Source organism: Rana temporaria, chromosome 4 (genome assembly GCF_905171775.1).
Source record: "Rana temporaria chromosome 4, aRanTem1.1, whole genome shotgun sequence".
In the NCBI taxonomy this organism is placed as follows: domain Eukaryota; kingdom Metazoa; phylum Chordata; class Amphibia; order Anura; family Ranidae; genus Rana; species Rana temporaria.
In genome coordinates, this window is record NC_053492.1 from 124,369,147 (window position 1) to 124,395,290 (window position 26,144).

The following is a 26,144-nucleotide window of genomic DNA, read 5'->3' on the forward strand; positions in this document are numbered from 1 at the left end:
GAGTCTCGTGACTGGCCTGAGGATCTCTGAAAAGGGTATTTAGAGGCTTAGTTTTGGGTTTTATATACTGGTCCATACAGCATATATAATCTTTAACCACTTGCTTACTGGGCACATATACCCCCTTCCTGACCAGAGGACTTTTTGCGATTCGGCACTGCGTCGATTTAACGGACAATTGCGCGGTCATGCGACGTGGCTTCCAAACAAAATTGGCGTCCTTTTTTCCCCACAAATAGAGCTTTCTTTTGGTGGTATTTGATCACCTCTGCGGTTTTTATTTTTTGCGCTATAAACAAAAATAGAGCGTCAATTTTGAAAAAAAAAATATTTTTTACTAGGTGTTGTAATAAATAGCTAAATTTTTGTTTTTTCTCAGTCTAGGCTGATACGTATTCTACATATTTTTGGTAAAAAAAAAAAAAGAAAAAAAAATCGCAATAAGCGACTGGTTTGCGCAAAAGTTTTAGCGCCTACAAAATAGGGGACAGAATATTTTTTTTTTTTACTAGTAATGGCGGCGATCTGCGATTTTTATCGGTACTGCGACATTATGGCAGACACATCGGACACTTTTGACACATTTTTGGCACCATTCACATTTATACTGCGATCAGTGCTATAAATATGCACTAATTACTGTATAAATGTGACTGGCATTGAAGGGGTTAACACTAGGGGTGAGGGAGGGGTTAAATGTGTACCTTAGTGAGTGTTACTAACTGTGGGGGAAGGGGGGTGACTGGGGGAGGTGACCGATCTGTGTCCCTATGTACAAGGGACACAGATCGGTCTCCTCTCTCCCTGACAGGACGTGGATCTGTGTGTTTACACACACAGATCCACGGAGACATTTCACGATCCCTGCAGCCGAGCATCGGGACAATGTCTCCCTGGCTGCGATTAGCACAGCGCCCTGCACACCTCATGGCGGCTCTGCACGTGTTCTATTCGAACACGCCAAAGCTCATCCTTAAAGTGCAGCCCTATGGCAGTTGAAGATCAAAACAGAGGCCAAGATGTCAGCCTCCTTGGCTGAAAAAGTAGGAGGGATTACTTCCATGTTAAGATATAGTTTAGTAGAATTACAACTAAAAAATAAAAATAAACTGGAGCTCTCTATAGACATAGAATATTAAAATAGATATAGATATACATCTAAAAAACGGACAAGTGGGATTGCTGCACTAAATATACATCTCTACTAAGCAATGCCCTCTGTACTGTACTGTCCTGTCTGCTCTCATGTTGTAACTGCTGCGCAAACTGTTGGCGCTATATAAATCCTGAAGAATATATATGCATTTTGATGTGTCCTATAGCCAAATGCTGCTTCACACTGAAATGTATTTACTTTATATACAATAGTAATCTCTCTTTTTTTATATACAATAATGTTTTTGTTTTTATTAAATATCATACATGTCTGCCAGCACTGCACCCTTAGATTTATTTTTTTCTTATTTGTTGCTACAGGTTACCACATGTTCCATGTTGCCTTACTGAAATGCTTCAAAGTGTTAAACTACTTGGTTCAAATTCAAAAACAAATATACAATATAATCTAAAACTGCAGCAAATACATTTCTTTTTTAGTTTTGAAAAAATGAAAGCCATAAGCGGTCTCATAAGGACAAGGTTTGCACTTTTTATTAGACCTTCCTTGTTTTGATTGATATAAAGACTACATGAAGCTTGGTGTGAGAGCCAGAGCCAGGTTCCACAGCGGGCTGTGGAAGAGAGCAGGATCTGAGTCAATATGAAAAGGGAGGCAATCTGCAGGGACAGGAGGTTTGGGAGAGGATCATGCTGAGGCTTGGAAGTCAAATGTTCGGTTCTCAATTCCTCTGCCAAAGTCAAGTCAAAGCCTGTCATTCAAGGCAGGGCCTGCACATATCAGGGAGTTGTTGGGAAAAGAGCCAATGTTTTCTCATTCTATTCCACTAACCCAAGGACTTGCTGGAGCTAGAATGCTTACATATTACACAACTGTACATTCATAGAACTGGTGTTATCTAGACAAAATCATTCTGTCAGTTATTGGGGAAACTATGCAACACAGCAATTTTTTTTAAAAAGGTCCTATCCTAAAGATTGAGGAAGTTGATCATGGAGAACCGAATGCTATATGCAACATCAAATGCATAATGTGTTTTAAAACCGCACAACCACTTCACATCCCAAAATTATTTGGTATCATATCTAAAAGAAAATATGTGGGACCAAATGTTTAAAGGCGATTGCCTATAATAATTGTAAATCGTTTTAACCCTTCAAAAGACTGCATCAAGGGATTTATACTATGCAACAAACTGACTTATGTATTTCCTAATTGGCTTTTACCTTTATCAGGGTTTGTAAATACTTTTGACAATGTGCCATTGCAATACTTTACTGGAAATGCAGGGCAGAGGAATCTGTCAATTCATTTTGTTCAATTAATCCATTAAACATTCTTTTCTTCAGCTACTTTGTGAAAGCTTGCTGAAAGTCAAACACAGGCTTAGATTGAAGACATTTTTCCACTTCAAACATTCTGACCCTCCTCATATCTTCTAGCAAAGCCACCTCTTCTCTGGCAAGCCCTGTGGACAGGTGAAAACTACCAATTTAACATCAGCAACAGCTAGAAGATTGCATAATTGTGTATTATTTACACCAGCCACCCCCCAATTTCCATTCCCCAACACAGTGCTAGATTGACTTTTTTGTAGGAACAGGCATTGTTATGTGGGTAATGTGCTTGTGGGTGTACCATAGCAAGGTTGGGAGGCTTGAGGTAGTGTTGGATTATGAGAATGTGCAGCTACAGGAATACACCAAAAGTATTGTAACGGGAGGGCCCATGGGACCCAGAGGCTCTTGCAGGGTGTGGGGTACTCCTGTTTCAGCTTCACTGATGACTCTTGTGTCTAAAGTCATCTTATGTCCACTAGGGGCATAGGTTGACTGAGAAATTATATCTTGGATTACAGGAGATGGGACAGTAATGATAATTCACAATGTATTCCAGGATATCTTGAAATATTACAGGTTGTTGATTCTAAACCCAACCGGTCAATAGAAAGAGTGATTCATTCAATGTGGGAACACAGACTGTTACAGTGTTTAATGTTTGTCTGCTACTGTCATGTAAATGAACCTTAGTCTGGCTCTCAAGAACCTTTCATTGTGTGATGCCAATTGACACTGTATTGTGTGAATTTCTATTGATGATAAATGTGTATTGTATAGCAGGTGAGAAGAGCTTATCTCTGAGTCACCTTTGTCTGGGTAAATGATTAGTAATTAGCTCATGTAGATTATCTCAGAGTCAGAATGTCTGTCTCCTAAAAAGATGTGTATTGGGTTTTGTGTCATGTTGTGGGTGGAGTTAAGCCATTGTTCCTTGGGGTTTCTAACTGTATAAGAGCCTGAGTTAACCCTTAAAATGTCTATTCCTGTTGAACCAGAGAACAGAGCCGTGTGTCTCGTTTCTGGGGAATCTGTATGGGCCATGTTCGTCTTCCGGATTGTGGAGTGTCAATAGCGGTCTTGGGTTTGGAATGGAATATCGTAAACGGCGTTAACCCCTGTCCGTTACAAGTATGATACCTTCTGTATATACTACGCTGCCCCTCTATGCCTTCTAAATGAAATAACTAGGCAGAGAAGGGATAGGTGTGGCTTTTGTTCAGAAGAATGATAGCACTTAGCAAAAAGGGATACACAAGAAAAAAAAAAGTACAGTAAACTGATGTTCTGAAAATAGCCATTAACTTGCATTAGTTTTTCTAGGGCAAAAAGAGACATATTCAAAATTCCCACCCCGACTCTCTTCAAGCAATTCAGATGAACCCAAGCCTCCTGTGTTAACATTCACCAATTCATATGAGCATGCGAAGTGCATTTATTGAACTTTTTTTGTCAGTCCTTGCATATGGAGCCCTAAGATCCAGGGAATTAGGGAGAAAAAAACAGCGTTACATAAAAATTTTAACCTTACAGCACATTTATCTATAGTCAATGTTCACCATTCATTTTAGCTATTGAGCAAGTGAACGCTGATTCAAGAGAGTTCCACAAAGTGCGGTTTCATACACAAGGTGACATCAAACAGCTATATCCAAAAAAGCCAAGAGGTTAATGTTTAAAATTTAACTTTACTCATGTATATATAGACTAGATCTAAAAATAGTCAGTAATAATGTAACAAGATCCTGCCCAATCCTAGATAAATGTGTGGAATGTGCACAAACATGGAATAATGGACCTCTGAGCCTTATTGCTGAACACGACTTCTCCCTCATGTGTGCCTCAGAAAATTAGCTTACGTTTTTAAGATATTTCTGACATGGCCGATTTAAGTGAATCTGTATTTATCCACTCAGAGGAAAATAAAAAGTTCCTTTATTAATCTGCTCCCTCAACTGTTCATATATACCAGTGGTTCTCAACCTGGGGGGTCGAATGACGATTTGCCAGGGGTCACTGAATCCTGGGCTGTTCCTGAAGCCCACACTGCTCTTCCAGCCTTTTAACGGCCACTCAGCAGGGCTGTCCCTGGAGCCAATCAGCTTTTTCGCAGCTGCCCATTTAGTTCACGACATGGCTGGGGGGCAGAGACTAGAGGTCAGCTGACTGGTGAGGAAAGTGAAGTGTGAGGGGCTGGAGGAGACCATATCTCCTGTTTTCGACATAGGTGTCACTGCTGCGACACACCACAAAGTCAGAGACACCGTGAAGCCAGAGACACAGTGAGTAACACCACTTGTGACTATAGTGGCCATTAGGAGTCCCCACTACAGTTCTAAGATCAGCAGATGACTTTGATCAAGAGCACCCAAGTTGCTCCCCCCAGCACTGCCACTGATCCCACCCCCCACCAGCACTGCCATTCATCCCAACTCTCCACCAGCACTGAAACTCATAAAATGTACCATAGGGGTTTTAATACTGTATATGTGGAAGGGACTCAAGAAGCGCTAAATGTCGGTGGGTTAGGATTACTTGTCTTGCCTGCGAAAATAATACCCACGCTGAGAATTTTTTTTTACTGTTAGGGGTCCCCACAACTTTGGAAATTTTATCAAGGGGTCACGGCACTAGAAGGTTGAGAACCACTGATATATACCATCCCAAAATCCCCCCTAACACAGGCTGTCAGCTGAAACCAGATGCAGAACCTGGTGCTTCAAATTCTGAAAAAGCATGCAATGATCTCCCCATCTACCATGATGCAGCAATCGGTTACTGGTCAACCAAGTCACAAGATCAAAGTCATATGGCGATAGAGAAAGAGTCATTAGCCACATGTAAGCTTTAAGCAGGCCCCTTACAATAGACTCTCACATAAAATAAAGCGAGATACATAATAGCGTCCTGCCAACGGCACATTACCTTTTCCTATCAAGACCCCTATTTTGGAATCAAGTTTCTCTACAGGGTTACAGCTTTTGGACACCAATTTCAGGACAGGCAGAAAAGGTCGAACATCACAGAGTCGTCGGGTCTCATCCTCCAGTTCTTCATGAACAGCCGTCTGATTGACACAGTGGAACATGTAGGAGTCAATCTCCACGAGCAAGTGGAAAAGGGGGTAACGTTGTGCACGTTTCCATGCAAGCTGCAAACATACAAAAAGGTATTACTAAAAATAGGTCTGCTGAACCACCAAAGAACCCCGTATTTGCTGTATAGGCTGCCCATTGTCTGTTACTGGACTAGGGTACAGCTGGACACTCGATAGATATACATTGATCACTGTAATTAGTATAGCTGGATAATTTCACAAAATGTGATGTGTATCTGGTAGCCTCATACTTCCAATTCATATGTTCAAGGGCTCAGAAAGCACCTCCTGACCCTTTGAAATTGGGCTATGAAAATGGTGGCCAGAGAAGCATTCTACATTTGTATAGGTTTAGAAAAACTGGCCATGTAAAAGGATTTGCACAAATGGACATATTATCTTCCTACATATTTATGCTGTACTTTGTTTTATAGCATAATACAGTGACTGTGCTTTCCAGTTTCTGCTCCTCTATCTCAGCACAAGACAGTGAAAAGCGTTGTAAGCACATTTTCAGTGAAAGCAATTTACAGTATTGTCTGGTTAGCCGTTACAGGCAGATTCTATTACTTTGTACAGAAAATGTTGATCATGAAAATATTGCACAAGTACAAATGTGTAAAAAAAAAAAAAAGAAGATCTTACAGTTACCTTCAGGCAATACTTCCAACATCTTCAAAGAAGTGGTCACTGAAAAAGAACTGTAGGTTTGTTCTAAATGGGATAATTTCTAGTACCTCACCTGTTTAATCTGCGATATGGATGCATCCCGAGGTACCATCATCTGCACATAGATTCCAGTGGGGAGTAGAATGTCCACATTGACATCTGGAGGGAGCTGTGTATCGGCGGCCCAGATGTCCATGGGATCCAACACAGCGGGAGGCATCTTGCAGGTGGTAGTACTACCTGTGAAACATGGTCCTAGAGGAACAGAAGACATGATCAGGTCATAATGTGGAGCACAACATCAAAAAGTTATTCTAATTGAGATTAAAGTGGACCTTTAGTCATTTTTCAACTTTGCATCTGTTATACCTTCCGTAATGGTTGTTTTAACTTTGGATAGTAAAACATTTTTTTCTCTGCCAGTAAATACCTTATACAGCCCACTTCCCGTTTGTCTGGTAAAAAGTCTAAGCTTATAACTTTATGCACAGCTATCTCTGGTAAGAGTTTTCCAGGAAGGGAGGGGGGGGGCGAGTCATAAGAGGGCCAATCAACGCTGCAAGACTGTCACAGCAGCTCCAGCTGTTAAAATGGTTGCAGCCATACTTGGTGAAGGGAGATTTCTGCAGCATATTTGGAAAGAACGGAATCATGGTATATATAAAATATGCAAAGTAGAAGGGAAGCTTCAGAATGGCAAAGATTTTGTTATTACAAATTATGTGACTGCAGTGCCTCTCTAAGTACCAACAGACAACAGCATTCGCTCTTATTAGATATGTACTGTGTGGTGCCATCCTATTCTTATGAATTACGCACATATCCATGGTAACTAAAATCACAGGGAATGTTAAGAAACCTTGTGCGTTACAAATTCTGCAACTAAATTACTAAAACAATCTGTTTTAAATTTGAAAAAGTTTATCATCAGCACTATCACTAGGTCCATAATGTAGGCTTGTACAAAATATTGCGTTGTGCCAATTGTAAAAATACATGAAAAAGCACAGTTGTACATATATATGCATTATAGCAAAATCGGCTTGCAGAAAATTGGAAACAGACAAATAAGCTTTTTACAGAACCTACTAGAAGAATCTAGACTGGGCCAAGAATCTCTGCAACTCTGAGAAGGGTTTTTACGGAGATGGCACAACTCTTCCCCATTTCATAGAACTATATACCAATCCTAAAATACTCACAAGGTCAACAAGCATTAAAGTTTAAGTGTTAATAAACCCAGACTATGAAAACTTACATGAAATATACCAGTGTTCGCTCACAAAGCCACTAAAGCATTAATTTGGTGTTATTAAAATATACCTGCTTGATCCTGCCTTCATCTGTCCCTCCCACCTTCTGTGTCCCCACTGCAAGCTGAGATTGTGTGTACCAGCTGTGTCCTGTACTGAGCGTGCTCATATTCCATTTCCCTTCTAAGCTCCTAATGTCCTCCTTCTCATCTGTGCAGCCCACATGAGTATAGTCACACATGTGGGCATATACACAGTGGTAAATTATACTCCCCTCCCTCCTCCATGTTCTCCTATTGATAAACATTACAGGGGTGAGATATACAGGCATACCTCACTTTTAAGTACACAATGGGACCAGAGCATGTATGTAATATGAAAATGTACTTAAAGCGAAACAATACCTTTTTTCACGTCTAGAGTGTAGTGGTGGGTCAGGGGCTGTAGTGGGGTTGTCAAGAGCTGTAGTTGAGGTCTCAGGGGCTGTAGTGGGGGTGTCAGGGGCACACTGGAACAGGGCAGGCTATGCTCTCGGAGCTTCAGCTCCTTCTACTGCGGTTGCAAAATGTCTGTACAGTACTTGTAAGGAACTTTACATACACTCGCGGGTATGTCCTTACTCGCGAGTGTATGTAAAGTGAGTGTACTTAAAGCGGGGTATGCCTGTACTGTAGATGTTTATTGATTACATTCATCAAGAAACTAAAAAAATAAAACAGTTTTAATATAAATATTATATACACTGCCTTGAAAAAGTATTCAAACCCCTTGAAATGTTCCACATTTTGTCATGTTACAACCAAAACCGTAAATTATTTAATTGGGATTTTATGTGATAGACCAACGCAAAGTGGCACATAATTAGGAAGTGGTAGGAAAAATAGGATTTTTGTACTCACCGTAAAATCCATTTCTTTGATTTCATGCACATGAATGCCACACTTTTCACATATTTATTTGTAAAAAGTTTGGAAAACAACTTATTTCTCTTCCGTTCATGGACGGACACAGCAGCCTTTGACCTTAGGGTATGATATCCTTCCTTCCAGGAGAGATTAGGCAGAAAACAGCACATTAAGTGTTAAAACACTTTCCTCAGTACAGCTCCTCCCAGGGGGCGTGGTCCCCTGGGTATAACCCACACTCTGCCTCAGCAGCTCCAGTTCGTAACAAGCAGTACAAACAAAAGGAGGGGTGGGTGCTGTGTCCGTCCATGAACGCAGAGAAAAGGATTTTACGGTGAGTACAAAAATCCTATTTTCTCTTCCGTTCATAGACGGACACAGCAGCCTTTGACCTTAGGGACGTCCCCAAGCAGTGTCAAAAAAATTTGAGAGGTGGGAAAAACACAGCAAACCAAGCTACACCCCAAACAAAAACCGGAGTTTCTCAACGGAGAAACTCCAACCTTAAACTGCCGCCTGTAACACCTTGCGGCCGAAGGAGGCATCCGAAGATGCACTCACATCCACCTTGTAAAATTTTGAGGTGGTGTGGATTGACGACCAGGTCGCTGCCTTCCACACCTGTAACAGAGGCTTGATGACGGAAAGCCCAAGAGGCACTGATCACCCTGGTCGAATGCGTCGTAACTTGAAAGGGAGGCGCCCGCCCCTTCAGGGCATAGGCCTGAAGCACAACCTGTCTGATCCACCTAGAAATGGTGGCCGACAAGACCGCCAGACCTTTTTTAGGACCATTCACCGACACTAACAGTAAGTCCGACTTCCAGAACGGAGCCGTAGCAGATAAGTACCCACGTAGGGCCCGAACCACATCCAGGGAATGTAAAGTGGCCTCCTTCGGGTTTTTGGCCGAGGACACAAGGATGGTAACACAATGTCCTCATTAATGTGAAAAGCCGAAACGACCTTTGGAAGAAAAGATGGCTGCGGCCGCAGCACCACCTTATCCTCATGGATGACCAAGTAGGGAGCCTTGCAGGACAAGGCCACCAGTTCAGATACTCGTCTAACCGAGGTAATTGCTACCAGAAAAACCACCTTCTGTGACAGAGTTAACAAAGGGATCTTCCGAATGTCCTCAAAGGGAGCTTGTTGAAGCACCGAGAGGACTGAATTCAGGTCCCATGGGGGCAGTGGAGGATGCACAGGAGGGGCCACATGCCGGACCCCCTGCACAAACGAATGCGCTGCCAAGGGTCGCTGAAAGTAAACAGCTAGAGCCAAAATCTGACTCTTAACCGTACTCAAAGCGAGAGCCTGATCCACTCCACGCTGTAAGAACAGCAGAATACGGGACACCACGTATGTACGGGGGTGCCATTTCAACTCTTCACACAGAGATGTAGGCCTTCCACGTACAATAGTAAATCCTTTGTGAAGTAGACTTCCGTGCACGCAGCATGGTAGGGACCACCGAGCCTGACAGGCCCCGGTCCTTCAGTACCTGGCTCTCAACAGCCACGCCGTTAAAGCCAGTGACTGTAAAGCAGGGTGGAAGATCGGACCCTGCAACAGAAGATCTTCTCTCAGGGGTAGACACCAAGGGGCGTCTGCCACCAGACGCACCAGGTCCGCGTACCAGGAGCGGCCTGGCCAATCTGGGGCGATCAGGATTGTTGGAATCCTTTCGGCTTCCACTCTGCGCAGCAGGCGAGGAAGAAGCTTTGGAGGAGGGAAGGCGTAAATTAGGCGATAGTGACCCCAAGGTGCCACCGACGCGTCCGCCCATGGGTCCTTCGACCTGGCCACGAACCGTGGCACCTCCCGATTGAGACGGGACGCTAGAAGGTCCATGTCTGGAGTGCCCCACTTTTGGCACAGACTGAAACACCTCCGGGTGGAGTGACCACTCTCCTTGGACTAGTGTTTGGCGACTTAGGTAGTCGGCTTGTCAATTCTGTACTCCGGGAATGTACACGGCCGACAGAGCCGGAACGGACCTTTCGGCCCACCGAAGCATGTGCGCGACCTCCATCGCTGCAGCTGAGCTCCGTGTGCCTCCCTGATGATTGATGTCTGTCCTGCAGCTCCAGGGACCACCTGGCAAGGCACAACTTGATTGCTTGGAGCTCCAGTACATTGATTGGAAGGCGGGACTTCGAGTCCAGCGCCCCTGGGCTGACTGGGTGCCCCAAACGCCCCCCAACTGGAGAGGCTGGCATCCGTCGTGACCACTGTCCAATGGCATGGCAGAAACGACTTCCTGGTCCAAAGCACCGGAGACGTCAGCCACCACACCAGGGAAGACTTGACCAGTTGACTCATCTGAATCTGGTAATCCAGAGATGAAGGGAGCTTGTCCCAACGTGACAGAATTTCCTTCTGTAGCACCCGGGTGTGGAATTGGGCATACGGAACTGCCTCGAAAGAGGACACCATCAGACCCAGAACCCTCATGCAGAATCGAAGAGATGACCACTTCTGGGTCGACAACTGCTGCACCGCAAATTGCAGTGTCTGAAGTTTCTCTGTTGGGAGAAAAACTCTCGCCTCCGCGGAATCCAGGACTAACCCCAGGTATTCCAGTCGCTGAGACGGGACCAACACTGACTTCTGCATATTCAGAAGCCAGCCGAACTCGGAGAGTCCGACACGTGATAGACACGTCCTCCTCTAACTCTGAGCTTGAGGAAGCTCTCACGAGAAGGTCATCCAGGTATCCTACGATAGCGATCCCGCGCTGCCTCAGCAGGGCTAGGATCGAGGCGAGCACCTTGGTGAAAACCTGTGGTGCAGAGGCCAGGCCAAACGGGAGGGCCACAAATTGAAAATGGTCCTCCCCGATCTCAAAGCGCAGAAACCTCTGGTGCTTTGTGCATATGGGAACATGCAGGTATGCGTCCATGATATCCAAGGACGCCATAAAGTCCCCCTGATGGAGCGCTGCCACTACCGAGCGAATCGACTCCATCCTGAATTTTTGCACTCTGACAAAACAATTAAGGGCCTTGAGGTGCAGGATTGGACGGACCCCTTCCTTCTTGGGAACTACAAACAGACTGGAGTAAAACCCCTGAAACCGTTCCATCGAGGGATCCGGCACAATCACTCCCCAGACAGATCCTTCCGGCGATCCGGAGGAAGCTGGAGGTTGGAAGGAAAAAAAATCTGTTTGGCGGACAAGAGAGAAACTTGTACCCCGAGGAAACTACTTTGCAAACCCAACGGTCGGAAAGAAGAGACCTCCACCGAGCCGCGAAGCCGGCCCCCCAACCCAGACACGGGCGGGGGCAGACCTTCATGCGGAAGCAGGTTTGTCCACAGGCTTGCGGTACCAGGTGCGCTTCTGCCCTGCAGCGGGGGTCTTAGCACTATGAAAACCTTTTCCTGCCGCACTGGGCGGGCGAAAAAACACAATGGGGGGTAGTAAAGGAGGGCCCTCGCTTACGGCGAGGCTCCTTGCCCTTACCAGACTGTGGTAGCAGTGTGCTCTTACCACTTGTGGCATCCTTTATGATGTCATCCAGGGACGCCCCAAAAAGCCGTTCACCCTTAAAGGGTAAATCCACCAAGGCCTTCTTTGAGGACTGGTATGCAGACCAACACTTCAGCCACACAAGGCGACGTAGTACCGCCCTGGAGAGCAAAGGGAGCATATCCAGGGCCGATTCGCAGACAAACTTCAGACCCTGAACCAACTGTTCAGCCAGGTCCACACAGGTTTCGGAAGCATTCTGCGCCTCCAGCTCCTGTAGCAAGAGCTTTGCCCATTCGGTAAGTGTCTGCGACCCCAAAACCGCTCTTACTGCCAAACCCACAATGGTGAACATGGAGCAGGGCCACAGCCTCCACTCTCCTGTCTGCGGGGTCCTTAAAGGCGGGAGCCCCTTCCACAGGCAACGTGGTGGCTTTGCTCAATCTGGACACGGGAGGGTCCACTGACGGAGGAGAGACCCACTTTTTTTAAAAAGTCCTCCTCAAAGGGATAACGGGTCGCAAATTACAGGCATACCCCACTTTTAAGTACACAATGGGGTTTATTTACTAAAGCTGGAAAGTGTAAAATCAGGCTCACTTCTGCACAGAAAACAATGAGCTTCCAGGTTTTATTACAAGGCTTAATTGAACAAGCTGGGGTTAGAAGCTCATTGGTTTCTTTGCAGAAGTGAGCCTGATTTTGCGCTTTCCAGCTTTAGTAATCAAACCCCATTGTGTACTTAAAAGTGGGGTATGCCTGTATTTTGGAACAGCATAAACTTTCTGCGGCGTATCCCATTACTTGTACAACAATTTATCCAGATATGGAACACAAGGAAACACTTTTGCGGTGCGGGATGGCTTGCGGAACCAAAAAGGGACCGGGCACATCCGATGCCTCCGCCAAATCCTCAAGTTTGAGTATTCCGTACCGCAGGAGATAAGAGCTCCAACAAATTCCTTATCATGCACTGACCCTGAAGCAGAGTCATCCTCACTGTCCACGTGGGTTAAGCCTGCATCATCTGACATGACAGAACCAGACGCAATAGCAGGGCCTGATTCTGTGTCAGAGACATCCCCAGAAGCAGGCTCAGAGAGGGGGCGCTTTTTACCCCCCTTCTGGCCACTAGTCGCTTCAATCCTGGCAAGAAACGCCTCAAGGACTGCGGTCATAGCCTCTACAGAGGCGGCAGGGGCATTAAGGGTTAACTCAGGCATTGCTGGGGTAGAAGCTTCTGGTTCAGGCTCCATGTTGCCCCACCGCTATGCCTCCCTAGCACTGAAAGGCAGAAAAACCCACCGGTCACCTCCCAGCTGCAAAACAGAAGGCAGGGGACCCCCAGGGAACTCACTACCCCACCCGGTTGCAGTGTGAGCTGAAGCGCTGAGAAGTGCTGGCTGCGCTGCGCTGTCCCTCAGGAAGCGATTCACTGGCTTTTGCTGTGCTATTTTAGGCACTAGAGGCCAAGACTTTTCCAAGATGGCCGCCGTCTGAGGTAAAAAAAACACCATGCGGGCTACAAGAAAATGGCTGCAAAACTATGTAAACCGCGTCCGTGGCAAAATGGCGGCCATACGCAGTTTAAAAAACACAGTGACACAGCAAAAAACACGGCCAGCACATACAGCAACTCCCCAAACGCAAAAAAACATAGCACCACACAGCACACAGTCCCCGGTAGCGATACAACCCCAGGAGGGCCCCCCCTTACAGCCGCCACCCAGAATGGGGAAGGAGGGAGAGGAAGGGAGAACGGAAAGCAGCGCTGACCCTCATTCGACCTCCCCAGGGAAGCACCAGCAATACCACCTTGCCAGGGCAAGGGGCCTACTTAACCGTCCTGCGACCACCGGCTGGAGGCATCTTGGACAGAACCAAGGTCCGCTAAACGGCATGGCTGTCGGCCAGACACACTGTGACAAGGCCATAGAGACCGGTCATATGTGTGCCCTGGAACCGTAGTTCCCCGGCCACCCCTGGAGCAACGGGGCATGTCGTGGACGACCCAGAGCTGAGCTGAGGGCCAGCACACGCTTGATGGCCAAACATGGGGGGGACTACAAGAGTCAAGACCCAGCCTGTCACCCAGTCGGCAGTTGATAGTAGAATCTCAGGATTCAAAAATGCAGGAACAAAACAAAACAAAAGCGAAAAAAAAAAATCGCAAAAAAATTCCAGAGTACATGGACTCCAGAAGGCCAGGTCTCTCCTGACGTTAGGCAGAAAAAAACTGGAGCTGCTGAGGCAGAGTGTGGGTTATACCCAGGGGACCACACCCCCTGGGAGGAGCTGTACTGAGGAAAGTGTTTTAACACTTAATGTGCTGTTTTCTGCCTAATCTCTCCTGGAAGGAAGGATATAATACCCTAAGGTCAAAGGCTGATGTGTCCGCCCATGAACGGAAGAGAAATAAGTTGTTTTCCAAACTTTTTACAAATAAATATGTGAAAAGTGTGGCATGCATTTGTATTCAGTCCCCGAGCCAATACTTTGTAGAACCACGTTTTGCTGCAATTCCAGCTGCAAGTCTTGCCACAGATTCTCAATTGGATTTAGGTCTGGACTTCGAATGGGCCATTCAAACACATAAATATGCTTTGATCTAAACTATTCCATTGTAGCTCTGGCTGTATGTTAAAGGTTGTTGTAGTACTGGAAGGTGAACCTCTGCCCCAGTCTTAAGTCTTTTGCAGACGCAAACGGGTTTGCCCTGTATTTAGCTCTATCCATCGCCCCATCAACTCTGACCAGCTTCCCTGTCCCTGCTGAAGAAAAGTATCCCCACAACATGATGCTGCCACCACCATGTTGCATGGTGGGGATGGTGTGTTCAGGATGATGAGCAGTGTTAGTTTTCCGCCACATATAGCATTTTGCTTTTAGGCCAAAGAGTTTAATTTTGGTCTCATCTGACCAGAGGACCTTCTTCCACATGTTTGCTGTGTCCCCCAAACGGCAACAGACCTTCTAATGGCTCTTTCAACAATGGCTTTCTTCTTGCCATTCTTTCATAAAGGCCAGATTTGTGGAGTGCAAGACTAATAGTTGTCCTGTTGACAGATTCTCCCACCTGAACTGTGGACCTCTGCAGCTCCTCCAAAGTTACCATGGGCCTCTTGGCTGCTTCTCTGATTAATGCTCTTTGCCCAGTCTTGTCAGTCTAGGTGGACAGCCATGTTTTGGTAGGTTTGCAGTTGTGCCATACTCTTTCCATTTTCAGATAATGTATTGAACAGCCCTCTGTGAGATGTTCAAAGCCTGGAATATTTTTTTTATAACCTAACCGTGCTTTAAACTTCTCCACAACTTTATCCCTGACCTATCTGGTGTGTTGCTTGGCCTTCATGATGTGGTAAACTCACAAAAGGTTCTCCAACAAACCTCTGAGGGCTTCACAGAACAGCTGTATTTATACTGAGAATAAATTACACACAGGTGGAATATATTTGCTAAGGTGACTACTGAAGGCAATTGGTTTAACTAGATTTTAGTTAGAGGTATCAGAGTAAAGGGGGCTGAATACAAATGCACACCACACTTTTTGTAAAAAAAAAGAAAAGAAAAATGAAAACCATTTATAAATTTTCCATCCACTTCACAATTACATGTCACTTTGTTTGTCCATCACAGAATCCCAATTACGTTTTTGGTTGTAACATGACAAAACGTGGAAAAACTTAAACGGAGGTATGAATACTTTTTCATTGCACTGTATATAATGTAATTGCCAATACTTATAAAGTAAAATAAGAGCCTTGTGTGCAGATGTCGTCTGAACAAGATGAAAGCCAATATTGGCCATCTCTGACTTTGCCTACACCATATTAATGCACAACAAATACATATTTGATGTTCAATAAAGATTTGTTTGGAGTTTTAAAAAAGTTTTATTGATATTTACATTTTATTTTGAATTTCTCTTTTTAATTGCTCAGGGTTGGTCAGACACAAACTCATGCTGTGTAGAGCATACATCAGCAGAGTAAAAGAAGCCCCTCCCAAGGATTTTTCCCTGCAGATGCCAAAAAAAAAAGGAAAGAATGTGTGACCACACAATAGCACTGCAGGAATAAAAAATGTACCAAGAGTATTTAAAAAATAAAAAAACATAAAATTCAGTGACATGATGTATACGATTTATGTGAATGAATTATGGCAACCAACACTTCCGGACCAATGTAAGTATGCATATCTCGAACCCGGCTGATCCCTATGCAAGATGAAAATCACTTTTGTAGTCATTATTATAGTGATCTTAGCAGTCTTTTGGGTCCAGTGCCGAGCGGTCCTCTATGCATACTATGCAGAACTGCAGTCGATGGCCACTGCACCCCCGAAGACTGCTTCTATCAGCAGTGCCTACTACAGGGATATACAGCTTGCACAGGTATGAAATATGCATATCTACATATCCATGTAACTATGCTAGAAAAATCATACCTATACTTCAGCTTTAACCACTTCCCGACCTCCTCATGTACATATACGTCAGCAGAATGGCACGGACAGGCACAAGCACGTACCTGTACGTCCTCTGCTTGACGTGGGTGGGGGGTCCGATCGGGACCCCCCCCGGTACATGCGGAGGTCGGGTCCGCTCGGGGAGCGATCCGGGACGACGGCGCGGCTATTTGTTTATAGCCGCTCCGTCGCGATCGCTCCCCGTGCTTCACTGTGGCGGTGCATCGATCGAGTGATCCCTTTTATAGGGAAGACTCGATCGATGTGTCAGTCCTACAGCCACACCCCCCTACACTAGTAAACACACACAAAGTAATCCCCAAATGTTACAGCGCCCTCTGTGTTTAACTCCCAAACTGCAACTGTCATTTTCACAATAAAGAATGCAATTTAAATGCATTTTTTGCTGTGAAAATGACAATGGTCCCAAAAATGTGTCAAAATTGGCCAAAGTGTCCGCCATAATGTCGCAGTCACGAAAAAAAAAAATCGCTGATCGCCGCCATTACTAGTAAAAAAAATAAAAAAAATAAAAATGCAAAAAAACTATCCCCTATTTTGTAAACGCTATACATTTTGCGCAAACCAACCGATAAACGATTATTGCGATTTTTTTTTTACCAAAAATAGGTAGAAGAATACGTATCGGCCTAAACTGAGGGAAAAAAATATTTTATATATGTTTTTGGGGGATATTTATTACAGCAAAAAGTAAAAAATATTGCATTTTTTAAAAAATTGTCGCTCTATTTTTGTTTATAGCGCAAAAAAAAAAAAACGCAGAGGTGATCAAATACCACCAAAAGAAAGCTCTATTTGTGGGGAAAAAGGACGCCAATTTTGTTTGGGAGCCACGTCGCACGACCGCGCAATTGTCTGTTAAAGCGACGCAGTCCCGAACTGTAAAAACCCCTTGGGTCTTTAGCCAGCATATTGGTCCGGGGCTTAAGTGGTTAAAGCCCAGCTCCACTTTTTCTGTTTTTTATGTATTAGGGTGAAAAACCATAATGCAGCTTTCCCCCAGCACCCTGAGCCCAACTTAGAGACAACACCAGGAGCCACTGGTTGCTGCTACTGTCAATCGCAGCCAGTGATGAGTGCTCCCATAGAAAAACGTTTTATAGTGCGCACCACTCAGTGGGGGGTGGGGAAAGGAGCGCCAATGGTACAATTGCACAGAGCAGGCAAGTATGACATGTGTTATCTAAAAAATGTTTAACTAAAAACAAACCTAGAATCACTTTAATATGAATTGTATGCATAATTTTTTAAAACATGACAAGTATAAGCTTTCATACGTGAAAACAAAAGCAGTTATGTCTTAAGATGCATCTTCTCTGATTGAAATCTATACCTTAGCTGTAAAACAAGAGAAGCTGTGCTGGGCATAATCACTGCTCTTCCTCCCTTATGTGTGTAAATTTCAGCAAGAGCTATTAAGCTCCGTAAACAGCTGCATACGTGTACAACTGAGGGATAATCTTAGGAAAATGTGAAAAGAAACCTAAAAAGGCTGACTGACAAGATTTTTAAAATTTTAAAAATGCTAAATTTCTAATTTATCAGCAAAAAATAAAGCCAGCGTGTACAAGTCTGCATTACAATCCCTTTAAAGATAAATTCCAGGTATAAGTATTTTAAATGCAAAAAACAATATGGGAAGCAGGGGTACGGTGGATAATCCATTGAATTTACAGGTACCACATCCTACACTTATTGTACAGCAAAAAACAGCAAGAGAAAAATCATTTTTGGGGATTTAAAAATGTTATATGAATAAAAGCTTTTGATAGGTTATACATCAATTGATATGGTACCTCTAAAAGTCCAGTTTAGATTTTTTTTTCTCTTAGGGTGCTTCTTGTAGTTTATGCATTTTTTATATATTTTATATATAGTTACATTGGTCCAGCTTAGACCATTACCATGCATATATCATACCTGGCTGATTCCCCTGAAAGCTGGAAAACACTCAAGTAGACACTGCTACTCCAGTGATCTTTACTTGCTTCCATGTCCTGTGCCAGGTGGCTGCCCTGCTGCATTCTGAACACAGGAGTCATTCACAGACTGCTTTGCAATAAACGAGGTGGATAGTGTGACATCACCACCTCACCTCTCCATCTCATCCAATCAGAGAACATTTCACCATTTCAGAAAATGCAAAGCATTCTCTGTTGAGCAGTCAACCCCTTATGTACAGAAGGCAGCAGGGCAGCCTCTCAGCACAGGAAACAGAAGCAAACGAAAAGCATTGGAGTGGCTCCATTTGATTGGGCTGCTATGTCTGCAGGGAAAGTCCCCAACTTTTAAAAATGCAACTGCATATGCAATATGCACAGGTTCCTGATCCGCACAGATGTGCACCTAGCCTTAGGGGTAGGGTGAATTTCTGGCAGATGAAAAGGTATTTATTTCTGTACTTGTAGGGTCCTAAAAGGAATAAAACATGGGGAATGTCAAGGTATTGCAAATATATACTGCCCGTGCTATTTATTTTTCCAGATGCTAGAATAATTGTGCATGTTAGCACAATGATCTCACAAAACAAATTGAGTCTTTAGGTCAGTAATTTATATTGTAAAGAGTTTAGCCAATTTAATTGCAGTGAGTTTTACCTGGTGCTCTTTAGCTGAAAATGATAGATTCCTATCATGTCCTACTTCCTGAGAGCCGAGGAGGGAGGGTCTGTTACTATAGTCACATTATCAGCCATAATCAAATGGCATTTCTGTGGGAGCTCTGTATAAATACAGTGAACAGTCATCCCCGCTGTTGGCATTTTAAATACACTGACTGCTTTAAAAAAAGTGGAATTTTCCTTTAATGGCTGGCAAACCCCAAACCAGCAGAGTGCCTGTCTGACTTCTCTATTCAACTCCAGGCAAACAGATGGCTGACCACCTGCCATTTCCATGAGAACAGAATTCATAAGATTAAATAAAGTTCAGAAAAAAATCAAGAGGTGAACAGATAGAAAATAAAAACTTCTTTATAAGCCATTATATGCAGACTCAGTGTATCAGAAAGTTTTCTTTGCTTGTAACCAGCATTACAGCCATTACAACTAAATTTTAAATAAGCCAGTGTTTAAAGTGGAACTAAATTGTACCTGAGCACCACAAATTAACCCCCCAACCCCCCCAATCCATGTGTCCATGCTTTATTTTGTTGAAAATCACTGTCAGTTTAATTTTTGCCATCTGGATCCCATTGGGGAGATTTCCCTTCACTCCCTGTCCCATAGCCAAAACAGGGAGCGAGAGGTAATCCATCCAAATTCAAGGAATCCCTAGATGTCACCAGAACTAGTGTTACGTTTGGAAGATTTCACCTCCATTTGTGTTCTGGCGACAACCCAAAAAACAGGACAAATCGACAGGGTGAATCTCCCTAAAGGGGAACACAGACCACAGTATAAACTTGACTGATGTTCTAATCCTGCTCCACAAAACTAAAAAAAAATGGTGGTCTTCAGTTAAACTTTAATGTGGATTGAACAAATTTAGTTCCATTTTAAACAATGTATAGACCTTAGAGAACTACTACATCTATTCTCACTCTAAGGCTGCATTCACACCTGAGCGTAGGTCGTTTGGCGTTTTGTCGTGCTTATTTGTGTGTTTGCATACAGCGTCGTCCGACGTTTTTGTACTTCAACATTTTTTATTTTAGCCAATAGGAAAAATTATCATCTTTTCATCACTTGTTGCTATCTTGGTAGATTTTTTTTTATCTTCTGCCTGGGTGAAATGTTCTATTGATTAAAGCGAAAAAAAACGCCCGTAGCAAACGCTCGTTGTCACGCTAGTCGCTTGAATCGAGCGTTTCCATTACTTTCTATGGGAAATAGAAACGCTCAAAAACGCCCAAACCGCCCAAACCGCCCGATTTGCGCGAACTTGTTTGAGCTTTAGGCCTTCGGCGTCAGGCGTTTTGGAGTGGAGATGTGAACCATCTCCATAGGGAATAATGTATTTTTTCCCCCTCTAGCTTTTTTGAACGTCACGCTTCAGGCGACAAAACGCTCAGGTGTGAATGCAGCCTAAAATCTTAGCAAGGACTACTGTATGATCATTCAGACAAACTGGTGGTGTGCCATTTACATTACAGCTAAAATAGAATTCACACTGTAGTAGTACTTGCCCACAACTAAACCATTCATGATTATAGGAATAATTGAATATGAAACATCTTTACCCTTTTGAACTTCTGCTTGCCCCAGTGTGAAAGGGGTTAACACGTCACGCAGTCATGAGGCAACACTAATAATATCACTTCCCTTAATTGTGTACAACAAACAAACATCATCATGTCTGATTAACAGAGCTGCCATTGTCCCGGAGACGAGGAGTAAATCTGGGCCTCAGCCAATGCACCATAAAGGCAAAGCTCCCACAATTAGAGGGGGCAGTGAAAGAATATGCAAGTCTCAGAAGAGAGGGATGACAGCGACACAGCTGTAGAGGAAAACACGACATTGGAATATAGGAGCAGGAGACACAACCCATCAAGAAAGCACATCAAAATCTCATAGCCGGCATGTCAGATTCTATGTCTACCCTAATCTTCCACCACTTACCTGAGACCATGCAAACACATGTATAGAATATCCACACAACAGCATTTCTGTCTGTCTTCGAATGGTAATACCTGCTACAGCTCAGACAAGATCACACGGACATATGCCAAGATTACAACTCTAAAGACCCGGTGTCATGAAATCACCTTTTGATCCATTCTTCTCACAGCAGGTGATGCCCATCACTGTAGTTTTACCCACTCGTGTCAGAGGAAAACATCTGCAAGAGGCACAGTGTATGACACTTCTAAACAGAATGCCTGACTAACTCACCTCCCTGGTTCTAGTTCTGCGTGAGCACAGTGTCCTCCTACCCACGCAGACAGGCGCTTGCAGTACCTGATGCCAGTTACATAACTCCTAGACTGTCACTGCACGAAGACGACAAGTGCGAGGATTCCTATGGAGCCTCTGGCAGACAGCTGCAGATACAAATTCAGTATTCTAATAACCTTTTCCTAACTAGGTCTGATTAAAGGGCATGTCTGAGAATTCGGCCATCAGATTCTGGAAGACTCAAGAAAGAGTTGCCGCATGCAAAATGCCATTAAAATGACATCTACAAACTAAATTGTGTACATGTTACGGAAAAGTGTTGCATGATTAAGTCTGCTTTATTAGATGAAACACTGGATTCAGGAGCTTTCAGAGGAAGTATCTGATAAAAAAAAAAAAGTGAAAGGACCAACTGTATCCAGAAACACACTAATCACACACCTGCTATACAAGTGAATTACTTAAAATATACACAAACTACACGCTACAGTCTTAAAAACATTTGCATCCTTCCCACACACTACAGCATCACCTTCAGGCTAGAAATATCCATTTACTGTTGGTATGCGAGAATATGAGTGAGGTTATTTCAATGCTAAACTAGGGAATGTAGGCAGAAGTTCTGCACCATTTGAGCTGCATACCAAACACGCAGGAGAAATGTAAACATTGAAGCACAAAATTTAAAGCAAAACACTGCATTTATTAGTTTCAAGTACATTGAGGAAAAAAAGGCGCGTCCCCAGTTTCCGAAAAAAGCCGAACGTCGGTGCGCAGGCGCCGTATAGAGCAGACTCGTAGTTGGGCTTCTTTCGGAAACTGGTGACCCGCAATATGCGCCAGGGGGGAAGCTTTTGTCATACGTCAATCACTTAGTCTCTGAATAGGAACGCCCACTCCCGTGGGATTCACTACCCGGAAACCCGGGGGGGGGGGGGGGGGGGGAATACCTATACTACGGTATGTAAACCGAAAAAATAAAAATAAACAGCATACTGTACATGTCGGCTGGATTGAATGGTATATACTTGTTTTTAGGGTGAACCTCCGCTTTAATAACTCTTTGCAATTAAAACACCTCAACAAGCACCCTTTCTCTTTATGTCCAGGAAAGGGAAATCAAAACTATAGTGCCCCATACAAGCAAAAGACTGAAACCAAATCTGGCTCATTTCTTCTGTATGCTCTAAAATCGTTACTGGTAGACTTCAGTTACAGATTAATACTGCACCAGCAAGGATCTAAGACCATCCTGAATTTCCCCTCTTCCAGCTTTTGCGGATACCAGTCAAAGGAAACTTTCACACAACTGGTGGGATTGCATGGCTGAAAAAAATATTGGGTGAAAGTCTACATAATACTATGCAAAGGCAGTGGCATTAATACTTTCAGACTGGAAACTCGCATACTCCCAGCAGCTAAAAGTGCAAAAGCGAGAGCATACATAATCATCTTTATTTTATTTTGAAGAAGTTATACATGAAGTAACTAAATAACGGTCTTTTGCAAATTAACTGTAGCTCAGAAAAACAATCTGCCGAATTTCAAATCAAAATTTGAACCACTGGACCCAGTACTCTCTGGGTTAACACATGGACTCCCACATAGTATATATTCAAGTGGATGTAAACCCTTCATACACCCATTGAAGTAAACAGCCTCAGATGATACACAGGGATGAACCAAATCTCACTACATAGGTTTTACATGTATATTGGCTGTCTTCACATTTTATATACGCTTTAGAAAGTTCAGATCGTGTTAGGAGATTTTCTCTTCCTGTTTAACACCGAGTGTGATGATTGGGCATACAGCAAAGATAGCCAACATTTCTGATTGGAGGAAAGGCACACACCCCCTCTCCACATAGGCAGAGACTCTCAGAGGTGTTCTGTAACAGGGCCAGCTCCCTGCCAATTTATTTATAGCAACCTCCCCTGACAGAAATGTCAGGCTGCTTTTAGCTGATGTGTCAGAGAATTTGTCAGGAGTTATCAGGCTGATAACAGAGGAACGGTTCAGGAGAGAGCTATGGGACTTTGCTTTTTGAAGAGAAATAACAAAAAACACTACAGATCTATGTGCCCAGCTCAAATTTCATGAATCGGGTTTACATCCACTTTCAGTATACTCACTGTGAGGAGCTCACCTCTCTCACCACCCTGACATTTGTAGGGTGCTCTGCATCAGTTGGTTCAAAACGCTCATCTGTCCCCATCCTCCCTTAACCCCCTCCAACGCCTCCTGCCTTCCCCTTCTTTTATACCATCCTTAAAGTGGAACTTTAGTCAGAAAATGAAGTCCCGCTAGATAACCCCTTTTGTAGTTATAGCCATGTAAAACATTAACAAGTGTCTGCTCTTTAAGTCTAGGTTCACACTAGTGTGAATTGGATGCTCGTTTCTCCGCATCCAGTTCAAACGACAGGAGATTGTGACCGTCTCTCGATGGAGCCTGTTTACACATTTCCATGGTGGCTGCAAAGCGAATTGCACAGGAGGTCTCCAAGCTATGGTACCAATCATTGAAAATTGCACCTAATGTACTGATGACCCAATTCTTGAGGCCCTAACATGTCAAGACAAATACCCCCAAATTACCTCTTTTTGGAAAGTAGACAGTCCAAGGTACTTAGTAAGAGGCATGAAACATTTTTTTAAAGTTGTAATCTTTTCCCACAATTCTTTGGAAAATAAAGAAATTCTATTAAAAAATAAAAATCTCAAAAATGTCATATTAAAACAAGTAATTTCTCACACACGACAAAGGCATACTTGCAACTAAACCCCAAAGTAAAATTCTGCTACTCGTCCTGAGCATGGCGATACCACGTGCAAGACATTTTCACAACCTGGCCACAGAGAAGCGCAACATTCAAGGCGCACCTTCTGCCATTATCCACCTTAAGACCAGACCTTATTTAGACACTTTGTTTACAAGTAAAACATTTTTGTAGCCGAGGCCCTAGAGCAGGGGTTCCTCAAACTATGGTCCTCCAGTAGTTCAGGAACTACAATTCCCTTCATGCCTAGTCACGTCTGTGAATGTCAGTTTTACAATGCCTCATGGGACTTGTAGTTCCGCAACAGCTGGAGGACCGTAGTTTGAAGATCCCTGCCCTAGAGAATAAAACGGTGGGTTTTACAAGTTTTTAGGTCACACAGTATTTGCGCAGCAGGTTTTCAAATGCAATTTTACACACGCAAAAATAAATTAAGGAATTTCAATGCACACAGACACAAAATAATACCCACATTTTTGGTAAACTATAAAATATGGTGTTGCACCTGGTAAATCAATAGCAAAAACATATCACACTTTAAAATTGCGCACGCTTGTTTGGCGCCAAGCTTCGGTATTTAAAAATCTTCATAGGCTGATAAGCCATTTTAGAGTTACACAGGAAGTCTAGTGCTAGAATTATTGCTCTCGCTCTGACGTTCGGGACAATACCTGTGCTGTGATCGGTCTTTATGCATGCGTACAGGACCAACGTGTGCGTTCGCCTTTGCACTGGGGCACTTTAACCACTTTAACCACTTCAGCCCCAGAAGAGTTGGCTGCTCAAGAACCAGGCCATTTTTTGCGATTCGGCATTGCATCGCTTTAACAATTGTGCAGTCGTGTGCCCCTGCACCAAAACAAAGTTGACTTCCCTTTTTTCCCCACAAATAGAGCTTTCTTTTGGTGGTATTTGATCATCTCTGCGATTTTAATTTTTTGCGCTATAAACAAAAAAAAGCGACAATTTTGAAAAAAAAACACAATATTTTTTTAATAAATATCCCCAATTTTTTTTATTTTTTTTTTAAAGCCAATTTTTTTCCCAGTTTAGGCCAATATGTATTCTTCTACATATTTTTGGTAATAAAAATTGCAAAAAGCATAGATTGATTGGCAAGAGTTATAGCGTCTACAAACTAGGGGATAGATTTATGGCATTTTTATTATTATTTTTTTTTACTAGTAATGGCGGCGATCTGCTTTTTTTTTATCGGGACTGCGACATTATGGTGGGCACAGCGGACACATTTTTGGGACCATTGGCATTTATACAGCGATCAGTGCTATAAAAAAAGGAACCGATTACTGTAAAAATGCGACAGGGAAGGGGTTAACACTAGGGGCGATCAAGGGGTTAATTATGTTCCCTGACTGTTATAACTGTGGGGGGAGGGGCCTGACTAGAGGAAATGACAAATCTCTGTTCTGTGAGGCTAGGAACCACAGATTTGTGTGTTTAGACACAAGTCCCTGTTCCATCTCCCGTGCCCACGATCGCTCGCGGCCACTGGTCATCGCGCCCGCCGATCACGAGCATCGGTGCCCCCCCGCAATGCAACGGTGCACGCGCCTGCGATCCCGCTTTAAAAAAGGGACCGGCGTACAGCTACGGCGGTTTGCGGGATCTTGCAGACCTGCCGCAGTATAATGATTAGGGCTGCGCATCTTCACCGGTCTCACGATTCGATGCGATTACGATTATCAAGTCCACGATTCCGCGATGCATCACGATTGCAGCGCAAGTGCGCATGGCTCTCCCCCCAAAATACTAAAGGAGATGATCAGAGAATGCAGACGTGGTACAAGAGATGATCAGAGACTGCAGACATAGTACAGGAGATGATCAGAGACTGCAGACATAATACAGTTGATGGTCTATATTTCTCCTCCATACAGCCCAGTCCCTGCCTGCAGTGACAATGACTTATCACAGGTGACACATCAGATTCCACTACATGCCCGTACCCCTCCTGTGTCCCCGGATCACAGCACCCCCTCCTCCTCTGTACTTACATGCTGTTCTGTGCACAGAGGATGATTGGAGGGAACAATGAGGAAAATACATTTGCCTGATTTTCTTATAGTGTGCACCCCACTTTAGGCTGGATTATCACCATTCAATGCATGGTTTTATGCATTTTATTGTGGATTTTTAAAATACACTAATGTGCATTTTCAGTGT

At 43.8% G+C, this 26,144-nt stretch overlaps 1 protein-coding gene across 3 annotated transcripts in view; it reads right to left on the reverse strand.

Annotated features, from left to right (window-relative positions):
- Nucleotides 1-26,144, reverse strand: part of PIK3CB (phosphatidylinositol-4,5-bisphosphate 3-kinase catalytic subunit beta) — a 266,552-nt gene that overhangs the window by 112,149 nt on the left and 128,259 nt on the right. The window contains exons 1-3 of one of the 3 annotated variants that reach the window (XM_040349020.1): nt 21,049-21,492; nt 6,294-6,475; nt 5,380-5,605 (exon numbers count right to left, since the gene is read on the reverse strand). In XM_040349020.1, the coding sequence (XP_040204954.1) occupies nt 5,380-5,605; nt 6,294-6,475; nt 21,049-21,085 (445 nt within the window). In that variant the 5' untranslated portion in view covers nt 21,086-21,492. Of the gene's footprint in view, nt 1-2,343; nt 2,864-5,379; nt 5,606-6,293; nt 6,476-21,048; nt 21,493-26,144 lie in introns of those variants that run through there. The other 2 variants (XM_040349021.1, XM_040349022.1) reach the window with 2 other exon arrangements.